The 21,315-nt window shown below is 43.0% G+C and overlaps 1 protein-coding gene across 5 annotated transcripts in view; it reads right to left on the reverse strand.

Moving 5' to 3' along the window:
* Positions 1–295: 295 nt before the first annotated feature.
* LOC142020032 (rho-related GTP-binding protein RhoG-like) overlaps positions 296–21,315 on the reverse strand; it is a 47,938-nt gene continuing 26,918 nt past the window's right edge. For 2 of the 5 annotated variants that reach the window (XM_075007577.1, XM_075007578.1), the window contains exons 2-4: positions 14,721–14,770; positions 13,641–13,765; positions 296–5,883 (exon numbers count right to left, since the gene is read on the reverse strand). In XM_075007577.1, coding sequence (XP_074863678.1) covers positions 5,285–5,860 — 576 coding nt within the window. In that variant the 5' untranslated portion in view covers positions 5,861–5,883; positions 13,641–13,765; positions 14,721–14,770 and the 3' untranslated portion in view covers positions 296–5,284. Of the gene's footprint in view, positions 5,884–6,062; positions 6,136–13,640; positions 13,766–14,720; positions 14,771–21,315 lie in introns of all 5 variants that reach the window. The other 3 variants (XM_075007581.1, XM_075007580.1, XM_075007579.1) reach the window with 2 other exon arrangements.

The raw sequence follows: 21,315 nt of genomic DNA on the forward strand, positions 1-21,315 counted from the left end.
CCTGAAAAGCCAGCTCTCTTCAAAACTGCTGGCATGTGCAATCTGGTCAAAAAAAACATCTGTGAAGGGTTACAGCATGCCCAGTGAGGACAGAACCTTAAGAGATTTTAACAGCAAAAATCAGTTCTGTAGTGTGGATGCACACAGTGTAATTTTTCAAAGACAGTTTGGCCAAACATAAGTGGATTTTTACAGAAATGTCAAAAGGCACATTTTTGACAAATTCCACCATCTGCTAAATTTCAAATCTCTTGATCAAAGCATGGAGACACTGGTCATCAGAATATTTTATTAAGCAAAACCACCTAAACCACCGTGGTTAGTTTGGCAAGGCTATAACCAGCTGAAAAAGCTTTAACGTGAATGGTCAGCCCTAATAAGGAGTGTGACCTGCCCTATGCACAATAAACATATGGAAACAGGAATTTTAATGGGAATTATCTTGCATCTTTATAATAAGGTAAATATACATCAGATTCACAGTTTAAAATGACTAAAACTGGACTGAACAGAGATTCTTAATTTGTTTAAAAATTGCTTTGCTATATTTCAAGGTATCCCGATTTTCATGGAAGAGATTAACAATAACTCTTATATGAAAATGTAATGAGTGGGAAAAAAAGCAAGAGATCAAGAAAGCTTTACTACAATTTAATTCTGTGTAATATAAAAATCATTTTAAAATCATTAGTTGCAATACAAATTCTTTTTAAGTATAAAATCAAGTTGCCAGTGTATGTTTCAGTACCACATTTTAATCAGATCTTAAAGTCCTCTAAAGGAATCCTCTGTACCCTCCCACTTTAATTGATCAAAAAACTCCTCTTTTTAGAGAAAGACCCATTTGCTCATTCAGGTTTACCCAAGTAGATCCAAGAATAACACAGGTCACAAATTTGGCACTCAAAAGAATACTGAGGCCCTTAATTTTAAATTCCACATAAATAGCTAATGTTGTACACTGAATAAAGGATTTGAGTTTTAAAAGTATACCTCTAAAAAGGCTGCCTCAGATCATCCTCTGGACAGAGCACTTCTGAACTGTTAAAATCAACTGAGGGGGGAGGGAATAAGTTAACTCTCAAAGACCAAAAAAAAAGTAAATGATTAGTCTGCTAGAAGAATATAAAAATTGTATAGTACAGGAGAGACTAAATTGTCACAAGTATCTACATTCCCATCCATTCAAATATAAAAACTTTTATAAGGTTGGTTTCAACTGCTCTCCTCAATGCTGGAATGTTCTGATCTTATTTGGAAATAGACAAATCCAACCACATGATTAAGGAACTAAGTCAAGGCTCCACTTGTAAATTAAAAAAGACAAAATCAAGACAAAAAAGGAACACAAACTCTGCACTAGAATTACAATAAAATAGGTTAAGATTTCTAGCAATTTGTAACATCCCAAATTTAGAAATTATCATTTATAGATTGTTAACACTATCAATTATTGTAATAAAGAAAAAAGTTCATATCTGAACACTCTTATTCCAAAGATCAGGCCCTGGAACAAGAACTGTCAGAGCAGCACATTACCTGTTCCTCTTAGCAGAAAATACACAGAAATATCAGATGTTGAAATCCATCTCCATTAATGAGGTTCTACGAAGACAGTAAAGAGCTCTCCAGATTGTTTTAGTCTACAGCACTTTATGAAGAATTTTAAAAAACTAGTATGCAGAAAGCATCTCCAGGCTTCTACAAACATCATGAATAAGTCTCACAGGGGTAGCTGTATTAGTCTGTAGCTTCACAAACAAGCAGTCTTGTAGCACTTTAAAGACTAATACATTTTTTAGGTCATGAGCTTTCATCAGTAAGTCCCACTTCCTCAGAATATTGGAGTCAGCAATTAGAATATAGGCTTTACACAGAAAGGAAGGCGGGGGAAAGTAAAGGGGTTACTTTTCACTGCTAGGACCAGTAGATGAAGTAAATCAAGTAGGATGGGTGACATTCCTGCAAATATCAAAGGTGGAAAAATGCCCTTGTAACCCATAAGATAACTGAGCTCTTTGTTAAGGCCTAATTTAAACGAGTCATATTTGTAAATGAATTCCAGTTCAGGTGTCTCCCTCTGTAATGTTGTGGTAAAAACCTTTTGTAGGACAATGGCTACCTTTAAATCCATTATTGAACATCCAGAGAGGTTAAAGTGTTCCCTTGCAGGTTTATGTGTATTCCAATTCCTGATTTTGGATTTGTGCCCACGCACTCTTTAGCACAGAGGATGTACATGGCAGAAGGGCATTGCTGGCATATATATCACGAGTGGATCTGCAGGTGTATGAGCCACAGATGGTGTAGCTGTTGTGGTTAGAACAGTGATGGTGTCACTAATACAGATATATGGACACAGCTGGCAATGGAGTTCATTGCAGGAAAAGGTTCCTAGGTTATAGCATTTACACGGTAAGGTATGCAGCTGCTATTTTCTTGAGGTTGGGTGGTTGTCTGTAGGAGACAACAGGCCTCTCATCCAAGGCCTGTGATAGTAAGGGATCATGTTTTAGTATAGGTTATAGGTTGTCGATGCACTGGAGGAGTTTAGGATGAGGACTACAGCTGATAACTAGAGGTGTTCTGTTACCATCCTTCTTGGTCCTTTCATGAAGTAGAAGACTTCCAGGAACTAATCTGGCACTGTCAATCTGTTTCTTTACTTCTCCAGATGGGTAATTCAGTTTTACAAACGCTTGATAAAGATCATGTAGGCTTCTGTCAGTCAGTGGGATTGGAGCAGATACAGTTGTGTCTTAGGGCTTGGCTGTAGACAACAGATCCTGTGCTGTGCCTTGGATGGAAGCTTGAGAACATTCAATAATGGATTTTAAAGTAGTCATTCTTCTACAAAAGAATTTTACCACAATATCACAGAGGAAGACATCTGAATTGAAATTCATTTGTGAATCTGACATGTTTAAATTAGGCCTTAGCAGAGATCTCAACTATCTTATATAGTAGAAGGGCAATTTCCCCACATTTGCAATTCGCAAGAAAGGCACACATACTACTTAATTTGCTTCATTTACTGGTCCTCCTAGTGACAGGCTGGTAGGTACCCACCGTTTTTTCTTCCTCCCCCAGCTCTATAAACCCTGGATTCTAACTGTCTGCTCCAATAATCTGAGGAAGTGGGTCTTACCCATGAAAGCTCATGACCTAATAAATGTGTTAGTCTTTAAGGTGCTACAGGACTGCTTGTTAATCATGGAATATGGTTATTCTGGTGCTTATCTGAACCATTCATTACATTGTTTTACTAGCTAGTCATACTGACACTTGACTCAACTGTTGCTTGTGATTTAGCCTTTTAGAAGGTAAAGTAATATATGCCATTGGTTACAGTGGAATTGTAGTCAATGTAAGTTATCAGTACATAAGCCAGAGACAAAGGCACATCCACTTTTTTGAGGTGAATTAGGGCAGAGCTAGGAATATATCCACCTCACACTTCAATTTCATAGAAAGGCAACACTGAATACTTATCTGAATCCTAACAGTACTATATATGCCAAACTGCTGACATCCTGCCACAATGAGGAAAAAAAGCGGGCACATTCCATCAAAGCAGATGGGTAAGATACTTGTAAGAAACTGCTGCATGGGAAGATACTTGTATGAAACTGAGATCTGAATCGCTAACAGGCTGCTCCCAAATACAGGAAGCAATACACAAAAGCAAGGAATTTGATTATTAATTTCAGTACACAAAACCCAGTCCCAGCATCTATACATTAATACAAAATCTCTTACACAGCGTATTGATTTCAGAACAGTAGGTTGCAGGGGTACTCTTTGGAGGTTTCACACTGCTGCTTGTTCTCCTCATCCTTGGTGTTGTGGGTATAAACTGATTTCCAAAGATAGGAGCCAGTTAATGTTCACAAAGGGGTAAAAACAGTTACTGAAGTGTTTAAATAGAGCTTCAGCTAAAGTAGTTTATAATAACGTGTGCCCAGCTTGTGTCCAGAGAATTATTTTTAAAAATGGTCTAACCCAGGTATCCGATAGCTGGCCAACCATTTTAAAATAGTTTAAGCGGAACCATAGTTAAACATGGTTCCTGGTTTCACTTGACTGGACCTACCAAATTCCAAGACATGGTCTGCTATAAAGTCACATGCAATGACACAGGGCCCAATTATGGTAGGAAGAGAACTAATTCCTCAAGAGCAATAACCTCTTCCCAATTTTCTGGAATTCTCCCAAAAGGTAGAGGAATATACATGTATGCAGGTCACCCTAGGAAAACCACTTTGAGAATATCATTCCAATTACCTCAAGAAGTTTGAAGAGCAAATACTTCCCAATTTGAATTTAAAATACCACTTCAGAGGAGGAAGAGGAACTTTAACACAGTTAAGAACTATTGCAGATGTGCCTTTTATTACCATCTCACCTCTGTTCCTAAACAAACACAGAATCATTTGCGTTACCGTCATAGAATTTACCACTTCACGAGATGCTAACTTTTGATCTTAGTATTAATAAAGCCATTTCAGGAGTTCCTTATCTTTGTACCACTGTGACTGGACTGACCATGACTGGTTTTCATTGACTTTTCATACAAGCAGTGCTTGTTATGTGCCAGTACTGAGTACTGGCACCTCAGCAACCCCAGTTGTAGGATCCTGGCAACAGGAAAGCATGGAAGGGAGCCAGCTGAGTACAAGCTCCTCTTTTTTCACAAAAAATGCACTGCATACAAGCAATCACACTCTTCACTGTAGAGAAAGTCTCACATCAATATTGAAGGCATTTTTAAACTTCAACAAATGGTTTTCAAATTTCATGTCAAATTAAGGCAATAATTAGAAAGCCTGAATGACTCTGGTCTGGAAGACCACGCTGATTAAGTCCGTAATGACCACAAGAAGCAGCAAGTACATTTAAATCAAAATTATCAATATCTGTCTCTTTCAGCAAGGCCAATAACTGAAGTTTGCCTAGTAAAGGAAAAGTTTGGCTTTGAAGGCGTCTCCTCATCTTCCTCCGCTATTGAAAAGAATGGAAGCCACCAGAACCTTGGAGATGTTGAAAACTGGAACTTTAGAAGTTAGATAGGTATCTGATCACTATTTCACTAGACTGGAATGAACTGGTTTGTCTCAGTTTCCCTGAAGCAGTTCCCAAACTGTAAGAATATACTTTGCATGACCTTATTCTGTTTATCTTGTTCTGTTAGTGCAAGATGCAAGTCTTTGTTTAGAAAGGAAGGCAGCCCGCCAAAATTCTTGTCAGTCTTTATTTCACATCAGACATCCATCCTCTTCAGCAACTATAACAGGACACATTTTTTTGTGTTTTTCTTTGTCACTGGGTATAAAACTGCTCGCACAGCTTCAGCAAACACCTCTCGAACCCCCTCCTGGTTCAGAGCTGAGCATTCCAAATATTTTACTGCTCCAATCTGTTTGGCCAGCGAAGTTCCCTGTTGTGGGGTAGTAGGAGCCAAGCTTTGCTCCTTCAGCTTTTTAACTGTTTCCACATCACTTCTTAAGTCCCTTTTAGTGCCAACTAAAAGGATTGGAACATTAGGACAGTGGTGAGAGACTTCAGGGTGCCATTTGTGCCGAACGTTTGCATATGAGGAAGGACTTCCAATGGAAAAACAAATGACAAATACATTGGTTTGAGGGTACGAGAGGGTACGCAGACGATCATACTCCTCCTGGCCTGCAGTGTCCCAGAGATTTAAGCTAACTGTCCGGCCATCCACAGTCATCTGGGCACTATAGTTGTCAAACACAGTAGGTATGTACTCCTCTGGAAAGGCATTTGTGGTGTAACTGATGAGAAGACAAGTCTTTCCCACTGCACCATCTCCAACAACCACACACTTTATTGTCTGCATTCTTTACCCAGAAGTGATGAATCCTGCCCAAAACAAGAGACAAAAAAGAAGTCACTTATTTATAGGAATTTTAAAATAAAGTTTAGAAGGTTTCTCTAATACCATGCCCTCAACATTTCCAATAACTTATTTTTGGTAATCAACACAGCATGCTAGATAGTAAGCGCACACAAAAAGAAGCAGTCCCACTAGAAAAGCTTACATTCTAGAACAGCAGGTCTCAAACTTCTTTGATCACCCACAAACCCTTTGTGTCTGTAGTAGTTTATGTATGCCTGGAACACAAATGCATTTTTATCGGTACATGTAACCCTCACTAAATATGAAAAATAACAATTAAAAATAGTCATGATAAAGCAAGCTCTTAAACAACAGAGTGCCATTTAGATTTTTTTCACATTTTCAAACTTGCACCACACCATCTGACAACTGGCTATGCCTGGTGGACTCAGCTTTGCCCCCACAAGCATGTCTGACACATTCCAAAATATAATCAGTTCTCTAAGTTGGGAGCAGAGAGGGAGAGCACCTCTGCTCTAGAAAGAAACAGAAGCAGGGGAGAGGAAAAGAGGCATAATATACAAATATATCAGTCATGTGGCAATTGGACACATCCTGATTAAATATTGCCCGTAAGAAAAGTAAAATGATTAATTCACTTTAGTTACTTTAAAGTAATTATATAAAACTGGAGAATATTCAGACCACTCCAATAAAAGGTTTAGAATATAGAACCTAGAAGGAAAAAGTGATACAATTGTTCTTTGAAATATAACCACAGACTGCTACCAAAACAAAAAAGCATCATGCAGCACTTTAAAGACTAACAAAATACTTTATTAGGTGGCGAGCCTTCATGGGGCAGACCTATCAGTACTATCTCCAGATCTGAAGAAGTGCGTATGCCCCATGAAAGCTCATGACCGAATAAATTATTTTGTCAGTCTTTAAAGTGCTACTTGACTACTTTTTTATTTTGTTAAGATACAGACTAACACAGCTACCTCTCTGTTACTAGACTGCTACCATGTCACGCTGAATACACCACACAAAGAACCAGTCTAAAGAGGCCAAGAACAGATTATTCTCCCAAATCATTACAGAACAGGCAGGAACTAATGTGCTGAAGCAAAGAAAGCTCAAGTACTAGGAAAACCCTAATACAATAAGAGCTTAGAAGTAAAATAAGATTCCAACACTGGGAATCACTACTGGAGATGTCACAGGCTAAGGCCTAGTCTATGCTACAGAATTTGGTCCATACCCATTACACTAACAATCAAAATTATACAATTATATCACAGAATACTCCTGTCAGTGGAGCATGTCCACAGTTGGTACCCTAGAACTGGTTGAGGCCAGGTCTACACTGAGGAGGAAGGTTCAATTAAGATGCACAGAATCATAGGGTTGGAAGGGACCTCAGTATGTCATCTAGTCCAGCCCCCTGCTTCAAGCAGGATCAACCCTCACTAAGTCATCACAGCCAGGACCTTGTCCACCTGGGACTTAAAAACCTCAAGGGATGGAGAATCCACCACCTCTCTACGCAACGCATTCCAATGCTTCACCACACTTCTGGTGAAGTAGTTTTTCCTAATATCTAACCTACACCACTCCCTCTTCAACTTCAGACCATTACTCCTTGTTCTGCCATCTGACACCACTGAAAACAGCTTTTCCCCCTCCTCTTTAGAGCTCCCCTTCAGGAAGCTGAAGGCTGCTATTAAATCACCTCTAAGTCTTCTCTTCTGTAAACTAAACAAGCTCAAATCCCTCAGCCTATCCTCATAGGTCTTGTGTTCCAGCCCCTTAATCATTTTTGTTGCCCTCCGCTGAACCTGCTCCAGCAAATCCACATCCTTTTTATACTGGGGGGGCCCAAATCTGGACACAATATTCAAGATGTGGCCTCATCAGTGCCAAACTGAGGGGAATAACTACTTCTCTAGATCTGCTCGCAACGCTCCTCCTAATGCACTCTAGTATGCCATTAGCCTTCTTGCCTACAAGGCCACACTGTTTACTTGTACCCAGCCTTTCATCCACCATAACCCCTAGGTCCCTTTCCATCGTACTGCTGCTAAGCCAGTCGGTCCCTAGTTTGTAACAATGCTTGGGATTCTTTCATCCCGAGTGCAGGACTCTACAAGTCTCCTTGTTGAACCGCATCAGATTTCTTTCAGCCCAGTCCTCCAATTTATCCAGGTCACTCTGGAATCTCTCTCTACCCTCCAACATATCTACCTCTCCCCCTAGTTTTGCGTCATCTGCAAACTTGCTGATGGTGCAATCCAGTCCCTCATCCAGATCATTAATAAAGATGTTGAACCACATCGGCCCCAGAACCGAGCCTTGCGGCACTCTGCTTGAAACCGACCGCCATCCAGATATTGAGCCACTGACCACTCCTACTAAGTTAATTATATAGATGGAGTCAACATACCTTAATTCAACCTTCTGCTGCGAGAGATCAACGGGACCAACCAAACATTCTCATAGACTTTCCTTACTCTTTGCAAGGGGCATGAGTACCGATGGGAACAGGGGTACCCAGTGAGTTCGATTTAGTGTGTTCCTATCAGACATGCTAAAACAAACACTGAATTTTGTACCGTTTTTCACAGTTCCAGTTTACTTTTTAACTTCCACTGCCTTCTGAAAGGATGTATCCTGCAATGCTCCCTACTATTATGGTCATTGTTAGGAATATGTCTTGGCTGATTGTGCAGTGTATAATGAGCTTCCAATTTAAACAGGAATCCAAGGTGCCCGAGCTATCTCGTGCAATAGTAAGTATCACCACGAAATTACTGTAGGATGTGGACTGTTGCTTTAGACCATGGAAAACAAGTACTGCATTGTAGAATCACATAATTATGCAGGTCTGAGATGACAGGCAGTAGCTACAGATCTTTTGGATGAGGAAACACACCTTACTGGAACTGTGTGCAAAACTTGCCCAAACGCTGCAGCGCAAGGACACCATAATGAGAGCTGCCCTCTCACTGGAGAAGCATGTGGCAATCACTATTTGGAAGATGGCAACTCCAGACTGCTACCAGTCAGCTGCAAAGTTTGGCACCTGGAAGTTCACCCTTGGAACTGTGTTATTTATTGCAAGTATGCAGGGCATTTTGCTAAGTAGAACTGAAACTCTAGGAAATGTGCATGAAATAGCGGATGGCTCTGAAGCAACGTGATTCCCTAACTGCAGAAGGCAGACAGACGGCATTCATATCCCAATTTTGGCCATGGACAATCTTGCATTAGTACAAATGCATACTTGTTTATGTTACTGCAGGTGTTTGCAGATCACCGTGGGTATGTTGCTGCCACCACTGCAAGATGGTCTGGGAAGGTGCACAAAGCCTGCATCTTCAGCAACACTGGCCTGTACAGAAAGCCAAAAGCAGAGACTCTTTCCCAACCAGAAGATTCCATTTCAAGATGTTGTAATGCCCATAATGATCTTGGGAGACCCTGTGTATCCTTTGTTCCCATGGCTCATGAAGACTTACATGGGAAACCTGGACAGCAACAAGGAGCAATTCAACAAGAGTCTGAGCTTGTGTAGAATTAATGCTGAATAAAAGAATACTGATGCTGCCTTTATGGCAAGTTAGAACTATGAATGGAAAGTATTTCCATGCATTGCAGCCTCCTGTGCCTGGCATAATACGTGTGAGGCAAAGGGTGAAAAGTTTCCCCTGGGGTACAGAACAGAGGTGGATTGCCTGGTGGCTGATTTTGAGCAGACAGATACTAGGGCTATTAGAGCAGTGCCATAACCAGTTACTTTTGCACCTGAGACAAGAATATAAAGTTGCACCCCTCATGTTTATGAATCCATAGTAGTTATTTTGTAGAAGGGAAAATACTAAATACTAAATGACAAATAATAAATTATAACAAAAACACATGTATTATAGTTATGAGGGCCTCATGCCTGCCTAGGACCTGAAGACACCAGCTGTATAAAATCTGTCTGGAGGTTAAAGAGTAGGTGAAAAACATGCCAAGGCAGATGCAATTGAAGAGAGCGTCTTCCTTACCCAGAAGAAATGGGTAGGGCAGGACAGAAGGCACACTAAGCACCAAGTGAGGCTGCCTGGTACACATTACAGTTGCAGTGAAAGTGCATTACCCAAGTGGGGAGACAGCAAACTGGACATACTGCCTATCACAATGAGTAGTTGCTGGGATGGATAATTTGTTGAGGGATTCAGACAAGGAAGGGATTGAGCTCTGTTCTCAGGTGGCACCCTGGGGAGGAGCGTAAGACTTATCTGTGTGTTGGCTCTACTGAGGGGAGCATTACCTATCCCAGAGCAAGGGTCTGCAACCAAAATAGCGAGAAGAGCCATTTTTTTCAAATTCAGTTACAAAAACCAAAACTGCAAGAGCCGCAATGCATGTGAGTATGAGACAGTCCTTAATAAATAATGTCAAATCGAACTTTTGTCAGTATCTCCCTTTACAGGGAAGGATGTGCTGGTAGCTCAGCCATCCAGATGTTGCCACATCTTCCCTCACTCCCAAAGACTATCAAAACCCTCTACTCTCAGATTTGCTCACCTTGATGATATTTTTCTGATTTGTCAACCTTGATTACTATTTTTGGTTCTCTGTGCCTTAAATATTGAGTCTGTTCTGGTATGGCTATGGTCTGAAAAAGTGGGTCTATCCCACGAAAGCACATCACCTAATAAATTATTTTGTTAGTCCTTAAAGTGCTACTGGACTGCTTTTTTGTCTTGATAGTATATAGACTAGCACAGCTTTCTATCAGGTCCTATCAAGGAGACACACATATGTCAGAACTGGAAGGGACCTTGAGCGGTCATCAAGTCCAGCCCCTGCACTCACTGAAGGACCTATCACCATCCCTAACACTTGTTTTTAATCTAACCTGCCCCAGAACCTTGAAAGGACCCCTCAAGGATTGAATCCACAACTCTGGATTTACAAATTTGACATATTAAGACATAGTATGAACAGGGACATCAACTACCTCACGCATTACAAGGGCTCTGCATGTTGAATAGTAACAGAGAGGGAGCCGTGCTAGTCTATATACCATCAAAACAAAAAGCAGTCAAGTCGCACTTTAAAGACTAGCAAAATAATTTATTAGGTGAGCTGTCCCATGAAAGCTCACCTAATAAATTATTTTGCTAGTCTTTAAATTGCTACTTGATTGCTTTTTGTTTTGATTACAAGGGTTGTTTCCCTTCCTTTGATGCTCATAATTATCTCCGACAGTGCACTTAGCATCCCCCCACCTCTCGCCCCCTTCCTTCAACCCTATTTGATTTGTCAATTTTTATTGCAATTTTTTTTTCTTATTTTTTGGTCTTCTGTACTTATATCAGTCTGCATTGGAAATGAGATTGATTTGCTCACCTTGATAATTTTTTTCTTGATTTGTCAACCTTGATTACTATTTTTGGTTCTCTATGCCTTAAATATTGAGTCTGTTCTGGTATGGTTATGGTCTGAAGTGGGTCTGTCCCACGAAAGCGCATCACCTAATAAATTATTTTGTTAGTCTCTAAAGTGCTACTTTACTGCTTTTTTGTCTCACTTAGGCTCATCACTGAATAAATCATTTTGTTCGTCTTTAAAGTGCTACATTTCTGCTGTTTTGATCTGCTGGGTTTACAAAGCCATTGTGCTATCTTGTATGTGAAGAGAGGCAGAGAGCAGGTATGACAACATAGAGCTTATTTTTGTTGTAGCTTTTTGCAAACCATTTGCAATACCCCAGGGAATAAGTCAATGGGGTATAAAATTGGGTAGTATCTCCATAAATAGTACATCAGTATGCCAATTGTGCTTACTGTGTTCGCTGTTTAACAGCCAGCCAGACCAGCAGTGTGTATGTGTCATTAGGCCTCACAAGTGAGATGCAGTAAGTAAGTAGTTATTTGAATCCAACTGTGCCAATGTAGTTCCTTCACAAACAGGAGTCTCAACTAATCTGTGTTAAAGATAAGGAAATAGTCAGGGAGGTATTAAAACAAAAAAGCAGTCCAGTAGCACTTTAAAAACTAACAAAATAGTTTATTAGGTGGTGAGCTTTCATGGGATAGATCCATGAAGAGGTGTCAGCCACACACAGCAGGAAGCAGTTCAGGTGACACTGGTGCCTGCACCCCCCTCACACCTGCTGCACAGACTGGCACCCAAGCAGCTGGACTTCAGGCAGGAGGGCTGGCTGAGCAGGCTGCACCCTCCATGGGTCAGGGCAGGGAGGAGTAGCCAGGGCAACAGGTAGCAGAGATAAAGAGGGAGTAGCAGGGGGCAGACTGACCCTAGCCTGTTCCTCCCCTCTAAGTTTATCCCAGCCCCCCCAAACCCAGCTTCTCCCCCAAGCCCCACTTGCCCAACAGCCCTCCTGACACCCCCACAAACCCAGCTCCTTCCCCAAGCTCCACTTGGCCAGCACCCCAAGCCCAGCTTCTCCCCCAACCCCCACTCACCCTGCAGCTTTCCCTGTCATCCCCACAAACCCAGATTCTCCTCCAAGGCAAAGGCAGCTGCAGACAGTGCCCCCCCAAGACAGAGCTGCAGCTACTTTTATTCTTGCATCAGCAGCAGCCACCTGGCAGCACAATGAGCTGCAAATGGCTCTTAAAGGGCCACATGCAATTGGACCGAGCTGCCCAGCTGGCTAATTGTGCTCCCTGAAGTGTGGGGTGTCAGGCAAGTGCCTCAGTTGCCTCACCCTTGTTATGACCCTGAGTAGAGGGTGTCATCAATGAATGCCTGTAAAAGGATTAACAAAGCTCTCAGCAGTGGGTGGTCAGGTAAGTCAATGGGAGGAAGAGAAACTTTTCTGAAATGAGAACAATTGCAGTCCAAGGAGTCTGTGTCTGTCTGGCTAATGCAAAGGGAAGACAGAGAAAAGACTGCTCTCCAGCAGCTAGGATGAATCCAGTAAATACCCTGACTGTCTCAAAATCAGCCACAGATATGTAAGTAGAAGGCAAATGTATAGTTAGACACAGTCAGGTTATGTTATTTTGAATTTGGTGTGGACTATCTTTTTTTTTCAGTTGCTTTGGTTAATGACAATTTTTTTCCCCCTGTAATTTTTAAGATGAATCCCAGGGAAGTAATTCTCTATGCTGCAACCAGTATGATTTATTTTTTCTTATTTTGTGAATTAATTACATTTTTAAGCAAATTATCTGAACCCTGTATCCTAAAAGAGAGTTGTGTATGTTCAGGTCTTACACCATGGGTGTCCAAACTTTTGGCTTGCCTGAGCTGCATTGAGTGAAGAGGAATTGTCTTGGGCCGCATATAAAACATATAATACAGTTAATGTAGATAAATCACGTAATAATGTTAAAAGTTTACGATCTTGTGGGGCCGAATTACTAGCTGTCCAGGGCCGCATGCGGCCCAGAGGCCGCAGGTTGGACACGCCTGTCTTAGACTAAAAGGTCAGCTAATAGATTACAGTTTCTTTGTGTCTAAGCTCTCTCCTTAGGGAAGGTATCCCACAGGGAGACATCCCAGGTGTGTCTTCCTGGATTAAAGAGTTTTTTTCCCCCCCTCACTCAGGTGGTGGCAGCAATTAAGCACCAAGGTCAGGGAATCTAATCTTCGGGAGCTTTTTAAACAAAGTCTGTTATAGGCAAGGTGTTTTTAAGTTTTTGTGCGACCTTACTTTCTGCACTCAGAGCCTGACAGAGGAGCACAATGGAGAGCTATCTGAATCAGGGAGGTTTTCAGGCACCATTTTGACAAATGAATACCAGTAATGTACCTTTATATACAGCACTCTGCCATGCTTTAACTTTCCACCTTGCATGAAAAGCAAGGATTCTTGGTCAAGATTGGTAGTCAGCAAATAGTCAAATTGCAACTGTGCATTAATTCCAGCAGCAACCACTGTGTGTAGAAGACAAAGATTAATTATCTGTCAGGAGAGCATGTTTTTATTATATACCAATTAAAAAAACACAGAAAACACAATGGAAAAAAAAATAGCAGTGTCCTGATGTAGGCTGTGTGTAATTCCAGCTATCGTTCTGGAAACCGTCTGAAGGGTTTGTGATGGGGTTCAGGGGTCCCCATGCACTGCACCCTGTCCGCAGACAGGAGTGACTCTCACTCAGCAGGTAGAACAGTAAGTTTATCAGGCGACAGAGGCACAATTTCTCACAGAAGAGTCAGTGCAGCAATCAGAGACAGTCATTCCAACCCATCCTGGGGAGAGGAGCCCGAGGGGTGCCCCTCTGGGATATAGCTTCCCCACTCACCAGGCTGGCTGCCTTCCAGCTCCCTCTACCCCCAGCTTCTAACTGCCGCCTCCCATTCAAACCCCGCTTGGCTCCTCCCTCCTCTTTGTTCAGGGCAGAGGTGTTACCTGCCAACCTAGGTTACAGTCCCAGGGGGTCATCCTTAGCCACTGGGAGTTTCTCTGCCTGTCTCACACACATCCACCCTGAGTCTCACACATGCACTCCTCCCACTCCATCACAGGGGTGGAATGAATACAGTACTGAGACAAGCCAGGAAGCAATGTCTGAAGAATTTGTGGAGGGTATGACAGGCAGCTCTGTATTAGCTAACTGGGGGGTGGGGGAGAATGGAAGGGGAAATCAGGCATGTATCATGACTGCAGCATGATTAGGAATTTCAACATTTCCATTTGGCCCTCCATCGCTTTTATTATCTACTCCTGGCCAATTAAAATTCATTTATTGCTCTCCTTGCAGTCCTGCCTATTTTATAATTTTCATTATAGTCTCTCTCCGTGCCCTGTGTTCTTGTTTTTCAGCCTCTGAGGACTGAAGCACTTCTAAAGCATGTCCCCCTTACTCCTCCTCAGTCACTTCCTTACCTGGCAGAGGCACTCTGCCGGCATGTAGGGGGTTCCCCTGAAGGCCACATCTGCACAAGAAACAATAAACAGAACCATGATTGTTAGTGCACTCAGTTTCAAATCATTATAACAAAATGCACCTCTTAAAATATTAATCAGTTTCCCACTATCAACTGCCAGGACGATAGCTCAACAAACATTCTAAACATGATGAGTTAGGCTTGTGGAGGAAGGGTGTTCAAGATGGGGCAAAGAGTCTGGAAAGGTCTTTTTAAACAGAATTGCTGCATGCCAGTAGGGACAAAATTGTAAATTCTGCCACCATTTTCCACAGACAAGGATCACTGAAGTCCATATCTTATTCCTGAACATAAGGAAGGATGCAGGTGTGCATTCCCTGTATGCATATGGCTCACATTCCTATACTGCTCTGGTCCGTAAACAAGTGAGTGTTGACTGGCATAGGAAAGTTTCCTACAGCAGAGGAAGGAACAAAGCAGCTTTGCCAAGGAACTTTTAGCAGGGGATTGGAGAATACCTCCAGGAAAATTTTCTGTAGATCTCTCTTGAGGCTTCATACGAAATCTCAGTGTGCGTTAATACATTGTTGCACTTGACTGTATAGCTATGCAGACCGATGTGACCATACACACATACCTGTTCTTGTACATTTCTTTTCCTTTACTCACTTCTAGCATAACAAAAATACAGCTCCACATCATACAACTAAGCAGCATCAACTCAAAATATCACTTAGCAAAGCTCCCCTCTCCTGCATCATAAACACCAGAGAAAGATTCCTGGGACAAGCTTGAACCCACCTGGGTCACAAATAGGTCCTGGCTTGTCACAGTACCAGATGATCCTGTTCCCTATCCCATCTCATCCTACAACTCAACCTCTTTGTCCATGACTTCATCCTTGAGGCTGAGTCTGCTATCCGAAGTCTCCAGCCCCCCCAAAGAATCCACAGAAAAGGTGGGGTCACCACCAAAGATGGCATCCAACTCTTTACAGAACCATAAGATTGGAAGAGACCTCAGGAGGTCATCAAATCCAACCCCCAGCTAAAAGCAAGGCCAAACCCAACTAAATCATCACAACCAGGGCTTTGTCAAGTTACAACTTAAAATCCTCTAGGGATGGACATTCCACCACCTCCCTAGGTAATCCGTTCCAGTGCTTCACCACTCTCCTAGTGAAAACTTTTCCTACTATCTAACCCAGACCTCCAACTCTTGAAACCATTGTTCCTCATTCTGTCATCTGTCACCACTGAGAACAGTCTGGATCCATTCTCTTTGGAAACCCCTCCAGGCAGTTGAAGGCTGCTATCAAATCCCCCCTCACTCTTCTCTTCTGTAGACTAAGTAAACTAAACTCCTTCAGCCTCTCCTAAGTCATGTGTTCCAGCCCCTTAATTATTTTTATTGCCTTCTGCTTGACATTCTCCAATATCCACATCCTTTTTGTAATGGAGGGCCCAGAATTGGACACAATACTCCAGGTGTGGCCTCACCAGTGCTGATTAAAGGGGACTAATCACTTCCCTAGATCTGCTGGCAATGCTCCTACTAATGCACCCCAATAGACCCTTAGCCTTCTTGGCTATGACAAGGACACACTGTTGGCTAGTATCCAGCTCTCACCCACTGTAATCCCCAGGACCTCTTCTGCAGAACTGCTGCTTAGCCTGTCAGACCCCAGCCTGCGCAATGCTTGGCACTCTTCTGTCACAAGTGCACGAATCTGAACTTGTCCTTGTTGAACCTCAAATATTTTTGGCCCAATCTTCCAATATGTCTAGATCACTCTCAACCCTATCCCTTCGCTTCAGCATATCTACCTCTCCCCCAACCTTAGTGTCACCTGTGAACTTGCTAAGGGTGCAATCCTTCCCTTCAACCAGGTCATTAATAAAGATGTTGAAAAAAAAATCAGCCCCCAGCACCAACCCTAGAGGCACTCCACTTGATACTGACCACCAACCAGACACTGAATGCTACCCTTTGAGCTGGATCATCTAGCCAGCTTTCTATGTACCTTACATTCCATCTACCCAATCCATACTACTTTAACTTGCTGACAAGAATATTGTGGGACACTGTATCAAAAGCTTTGCTAAAATCAAGGTATATGTCATGTCCACCACCTTCCCCATATCCACAGTCAGTTATCTCACCACAGAAGGCAATTAGGTTGGTCATGCCTGACTTGCCCTTGGCAAATCCATACTAACTATTCCTGATTGCTTTCCTCTCCTCTGAACATTCTTCAAAATGAATTCCTTCATGGTCTCCTCCATGACTCCGAGGGACTGCGGTGAGACTGACGAATCTGTAGTTCCCCATATTCTCCTTCTTTCCTTTTTTTTAAAAAATGGGCACTACATTTGTATTTTTCCAATCACCTGGGAGGTCCCTATTGCCACAAGTTTTCAGAGATAATGGCTCTGCAATCACATCAGCCAACTCCCTCAGCACCCTTGCATCTTAAATCATTAGATAAGGTCCGTTGGATTTGTGTGTGTCGGGTTTTTCGAAATAGCGCTTAACCTGTTCTTTCTCCACTGAGGGCTGCCTGCTCTCTCCCCATAGTGTGCTGCCCAGTACAGCAGTCTGGGAGCTGACCTTGTCTGTTAAAAGAGAGGCAAAAAGACCATTGAGTACTTCAGCTATTTCCACATTTGTCACGAGGTTACCTCACCCATTCAGTAAGGGTCCCACACTTTCACCAACCACCTTCTCTTATTGCTAACATGCCCGCAGAAACTTCTCGGTACCTTTCACCTTCTCTTATCAATATGAAGTGATGTCTCACAAAATGGAATTCCACACACAGTGTATAACAGGGATCAAGGAGTTGGGGTCAGGGCTCTAAATGAGAGCTCTGGGTATGGAAAGTGGGTCCGAGTTGGCACATAGTTGGGGTGGAGGAAGAAGGCGGTGAGGGCTCTGTAATTGGGCTGGGGATGAGGAGCTTGACATGCAGAAGGAGGATCCACGCTAGGGAACAGGGCCAACGGATTCAGGATGGAGGAATGGCCTACTGGTTGAGAGTGGGGACTGAGGTACAGATGGAAGTAAGGGCTTTGGGTAGGGCCTGTAGATGATGGGCTTTGGAGTCAAGAGGGGGGCTCCATGTCTGGGACTCGGGGTGCAGGAGGGTATATGCGCTCTGGGGTGGGGCCAGAGATGAGGGATTTTGGGGTGCAAGAAATGGCTCCAGGTTGGAGGGCCTCCAGTTGGGGCAGAGGGTTGGGCTGTAGTTTATCCATGTAGTTCCCGATCAGTGGCACCAAGGCAGGCTGCCTGGTCCCTGCCTCTCCTATATAATCAAGCTGTGGCTAAGAAGTGGCCAGCAGGTCCAGTTCCTGGGGATGAGGAGGTGGCATGAGATTCTGTGGCTTGCTCTCATATATATGCACCACTTCCCCAGCTCCCACTGGGAACCAACCAATGGGAGTGTGGAGCCAATGGTTGGAGCACAGGCAGCACATGAAGCCCCACAGCTCCCTGCCTAACAGCTGGCCCCAGCACAAAGCTGCCCCAGCTATGCCAGCCCTGGGTGAGGGGTACCTCTCTTCTGGCTGTAGCAGCTTCAGAGTTTGGGAAGAGGCAGTTAACAGGGCTTAATGAATGTGGGAGAACTGTTGCACTGCAGTCATCACACGGTTTTTGATGGATAGAAAGCTCAGGTCAAATAGCATGGAATCCAAAACAACTGGGAGTCACCCATCTGCTTCAGCCTTCCTCTGCCTTCCCAGACATTGTAGCACTACGTTTGCTATCCTCTGCTTGTTCTGCCCTTGAGGACTTTTAGGATTGTTCTTCATCTGGAGAAGGTGATAGTGGTGCATGTTCGCACATGCTTCAGTGCACATAAAAATCTATTTTGCACATGGACGGAAAAGATTACCAGGAACATAGCCTAGGAGTGTCAGTCACAGACCAAAACTCCCTTTTGTTAGCCCTTGTATGAATAAAACAAAGAGACAATTATATTTATTCATGTCCTTGTGGAGGGTTTCCAAGACTCCAACAAAACTGTCCAAACACTCAAAACCTTCAGACATCAGGAACTCAGAACCCAACTTGTCAAAGAAAAGTGTAATCGTCCATCCAGGTAGAATTAGTTATTTGTTTATTCATTGTTTCTTAACCACAATCTGTACCTGATATCTGTTGTACATCATAGAAGTAGGAAGATGCCTCTTAGTCCAGAAAAACTTACAGTCAAAAATAGAAGAGGGAGTGGATGCCAGAGAAGAGGATTAATCTTAGATACTTATTTGCTTTAGTGGCACTCAAAATGAATCTTCTGGAGGGATATAAGTGAGGAAGAAAATGAGTAGACCAAAACAGAAAGAAAGGTATCTGTATAGGAGGTTGAATGGAAGGTGTGAAGACAAGAATGTGAGAAATATATCTACAGCTTGTCTAGACTTACAGCACAGTGGGGAACTTTTTTCCTTTCGGGGCCACTAACCCCCAAAAAATCAGTTGCTGGCCACACAGCCCTGCACAGGGACTGGGGTGTGGAGGTGGAGAGGAAGGAACATTTCCCCTACACTCAGAGCTTCCCCTACACTCCACCATAGGCCAAAAGAAGGGATACAGGATACAGGAAGGGGAGCCAGGATGAAACAGGAGATTGGCATGCAGAAGGGGGTACAGGCTCTGTAGTAGGGCTGGGTATAAGGGATTAGGAGTGTAAGGGGTCCAATGGTTTGGAGTGAAGGAGTGGTCTCAGGATTGGGTGCAGAGGCTGGGTGGGAGTTAGGGTGCTGGAGTGGGTTCAGGGCTGGTGATGCAGGCTCTAGAATGGGGGTTTTGGAGGTTGGAGGGGTTCAGGACTGGGGAAGAGAGCTGGAGTGTCTGAACTCTGGGACAGGGCAGGGGATAGAAGGATTGGGGTACAGCAGGTGGAGAGTTAGGGTGAATTAGGTGTGTTAAGGCTGGGGCAAGTTTTGCAATACACTTGCCTCATGCAGCTCCCAGCTGGCAAGCCCCACTGCCCCCCCGACACACACACAGCTTCCTCACACACTAGAGCCCTGAACTTACCTGCTCCTCCCCCTCCCTCCCAGCACTTTCAGAACATATAAATCACCTAATTCGCATTAGCAACGAAGGGTCCTGTGGCACCTTATAGACTAACAGAAAAGTTTTGAGCATGAGCTTTCATGAGCACAGACTCACTTCATCACAGTCTGTGCTCACGAAAGCTCATGCTCAAAACTTTTCTGTTAGTCTATAAGGTGCCACAGGACCCTTCGTTGCTGTTACAGACCCAGACTAACACAGCTACCTCTCCGATACTAATTCGCATTGTGGCTCTGCTTTTTCACCTCCCTCACAGAGCAGGAACATCACAAACAGCTGATTTGCAGCATGCCAGCTCTGGGGTGAAGGTGGAAAAGCCAGGACGGAGCACAAATCCCCTACCCATAAAGGCTGTTACTGGTCATCTGACGGAGTTATTTCACCCAGTGTTAAAATATTCTAGGGGAGGAAGGAAAAACACCTCTTAGGAACCTTCTTCTGACTCTACTAAAACCAAGAGTTCACCATTCAGGAATAGTGAACCTGAGTGCTTCCAATACTTTGTAGACTCTCCTCGTACTTTTTATACCACCTGTGTTATGTAACATTTCTAGCAGAAGAACATTACAAAAATGTGGGAAGTTTGAAGGGCAAAGCGAGAGAAAAGGTTGTGCCTTCTTGTCACTTGTAGACCGGCAATTTTGCCACTTTTCTACATAGTCAGTGATGGGAAGCCTCTAGGGCCACCTTGACCAGGATTATGGCTTTTTTGACTTCTGAGCCACCTTCCTGGTGAAAAGCAACTCCCACTTTCTCTCATAGCTAACACCTTAGAAGCGAGGGTCTCAAAACCAGTCAGTGTTTCCCCAGGCATTAGACAGGATTAAAGAGAATAGGGAAAATCACTGACATACCAATTAGTGTGCTCCTCTGGGCTCTCTTACCATATTCTTATTGGCTCTTATTTAGTAGCTCAAGTTACCACCTCTCCTGTGCTCTGCCCTTACAAAAAAGCTCTTGTTGCTACCTTTTTAAAAAGAGCAAGTTTTGGCTTTGAACAGAAATAACACATTTAAAATAATCTGAGGACCTTGTTTGGGTAAATCTGGCAGTCCTCATAAAAGCTCCTTCAACCAGTTTGAGCAAGGTCCAGGCAGACTTGGGTACCTGTGAGCAGAAGATGAGGGATTAGTGGAAAGAGTACCCTGCACTGTGTATAGTGATAGTTGTCCTACAGAGCTACCATTCTATTCAGTTTCCCTAAAGGAGAGGGAGCGTACTGTTAGTGTAGGTAGGTAGGCAGCACATAAAAGGACAGGCTGGGTACAAAATGGAGAGACTGAGCGAGTTTCTGTGACCAAATGTATCCCTTACACCATATATGCCACTGTAATAATCTTTGTACCAAATATGACTTGAGGTATAATTTGAAAAGTAAAAACTTGCTACTCAATCATATCAAAGTGAAATGTGAGTAGCAATGTTATATTGAAAGTTAAGAACTTCCAATGTATGATGTTGGTAGCACATGTAAAGGGGCTATGTATGTTTGAACAAGCACTGAAAGG

Source organism: Carettochelys insculpta, chromosome 13 (assembly GCF_033958435.1).
Source record: "Carettochelys insculpta isolate YL-2023 chromosome 13, ASM3395843v1, whole genome shotgun sequence".
Lineage (NCBI taxonomy): Eukaryota > Metazoa > Chordata > Testudines > Carettochelyidae > Carettochelys > Carettochelys insculpta.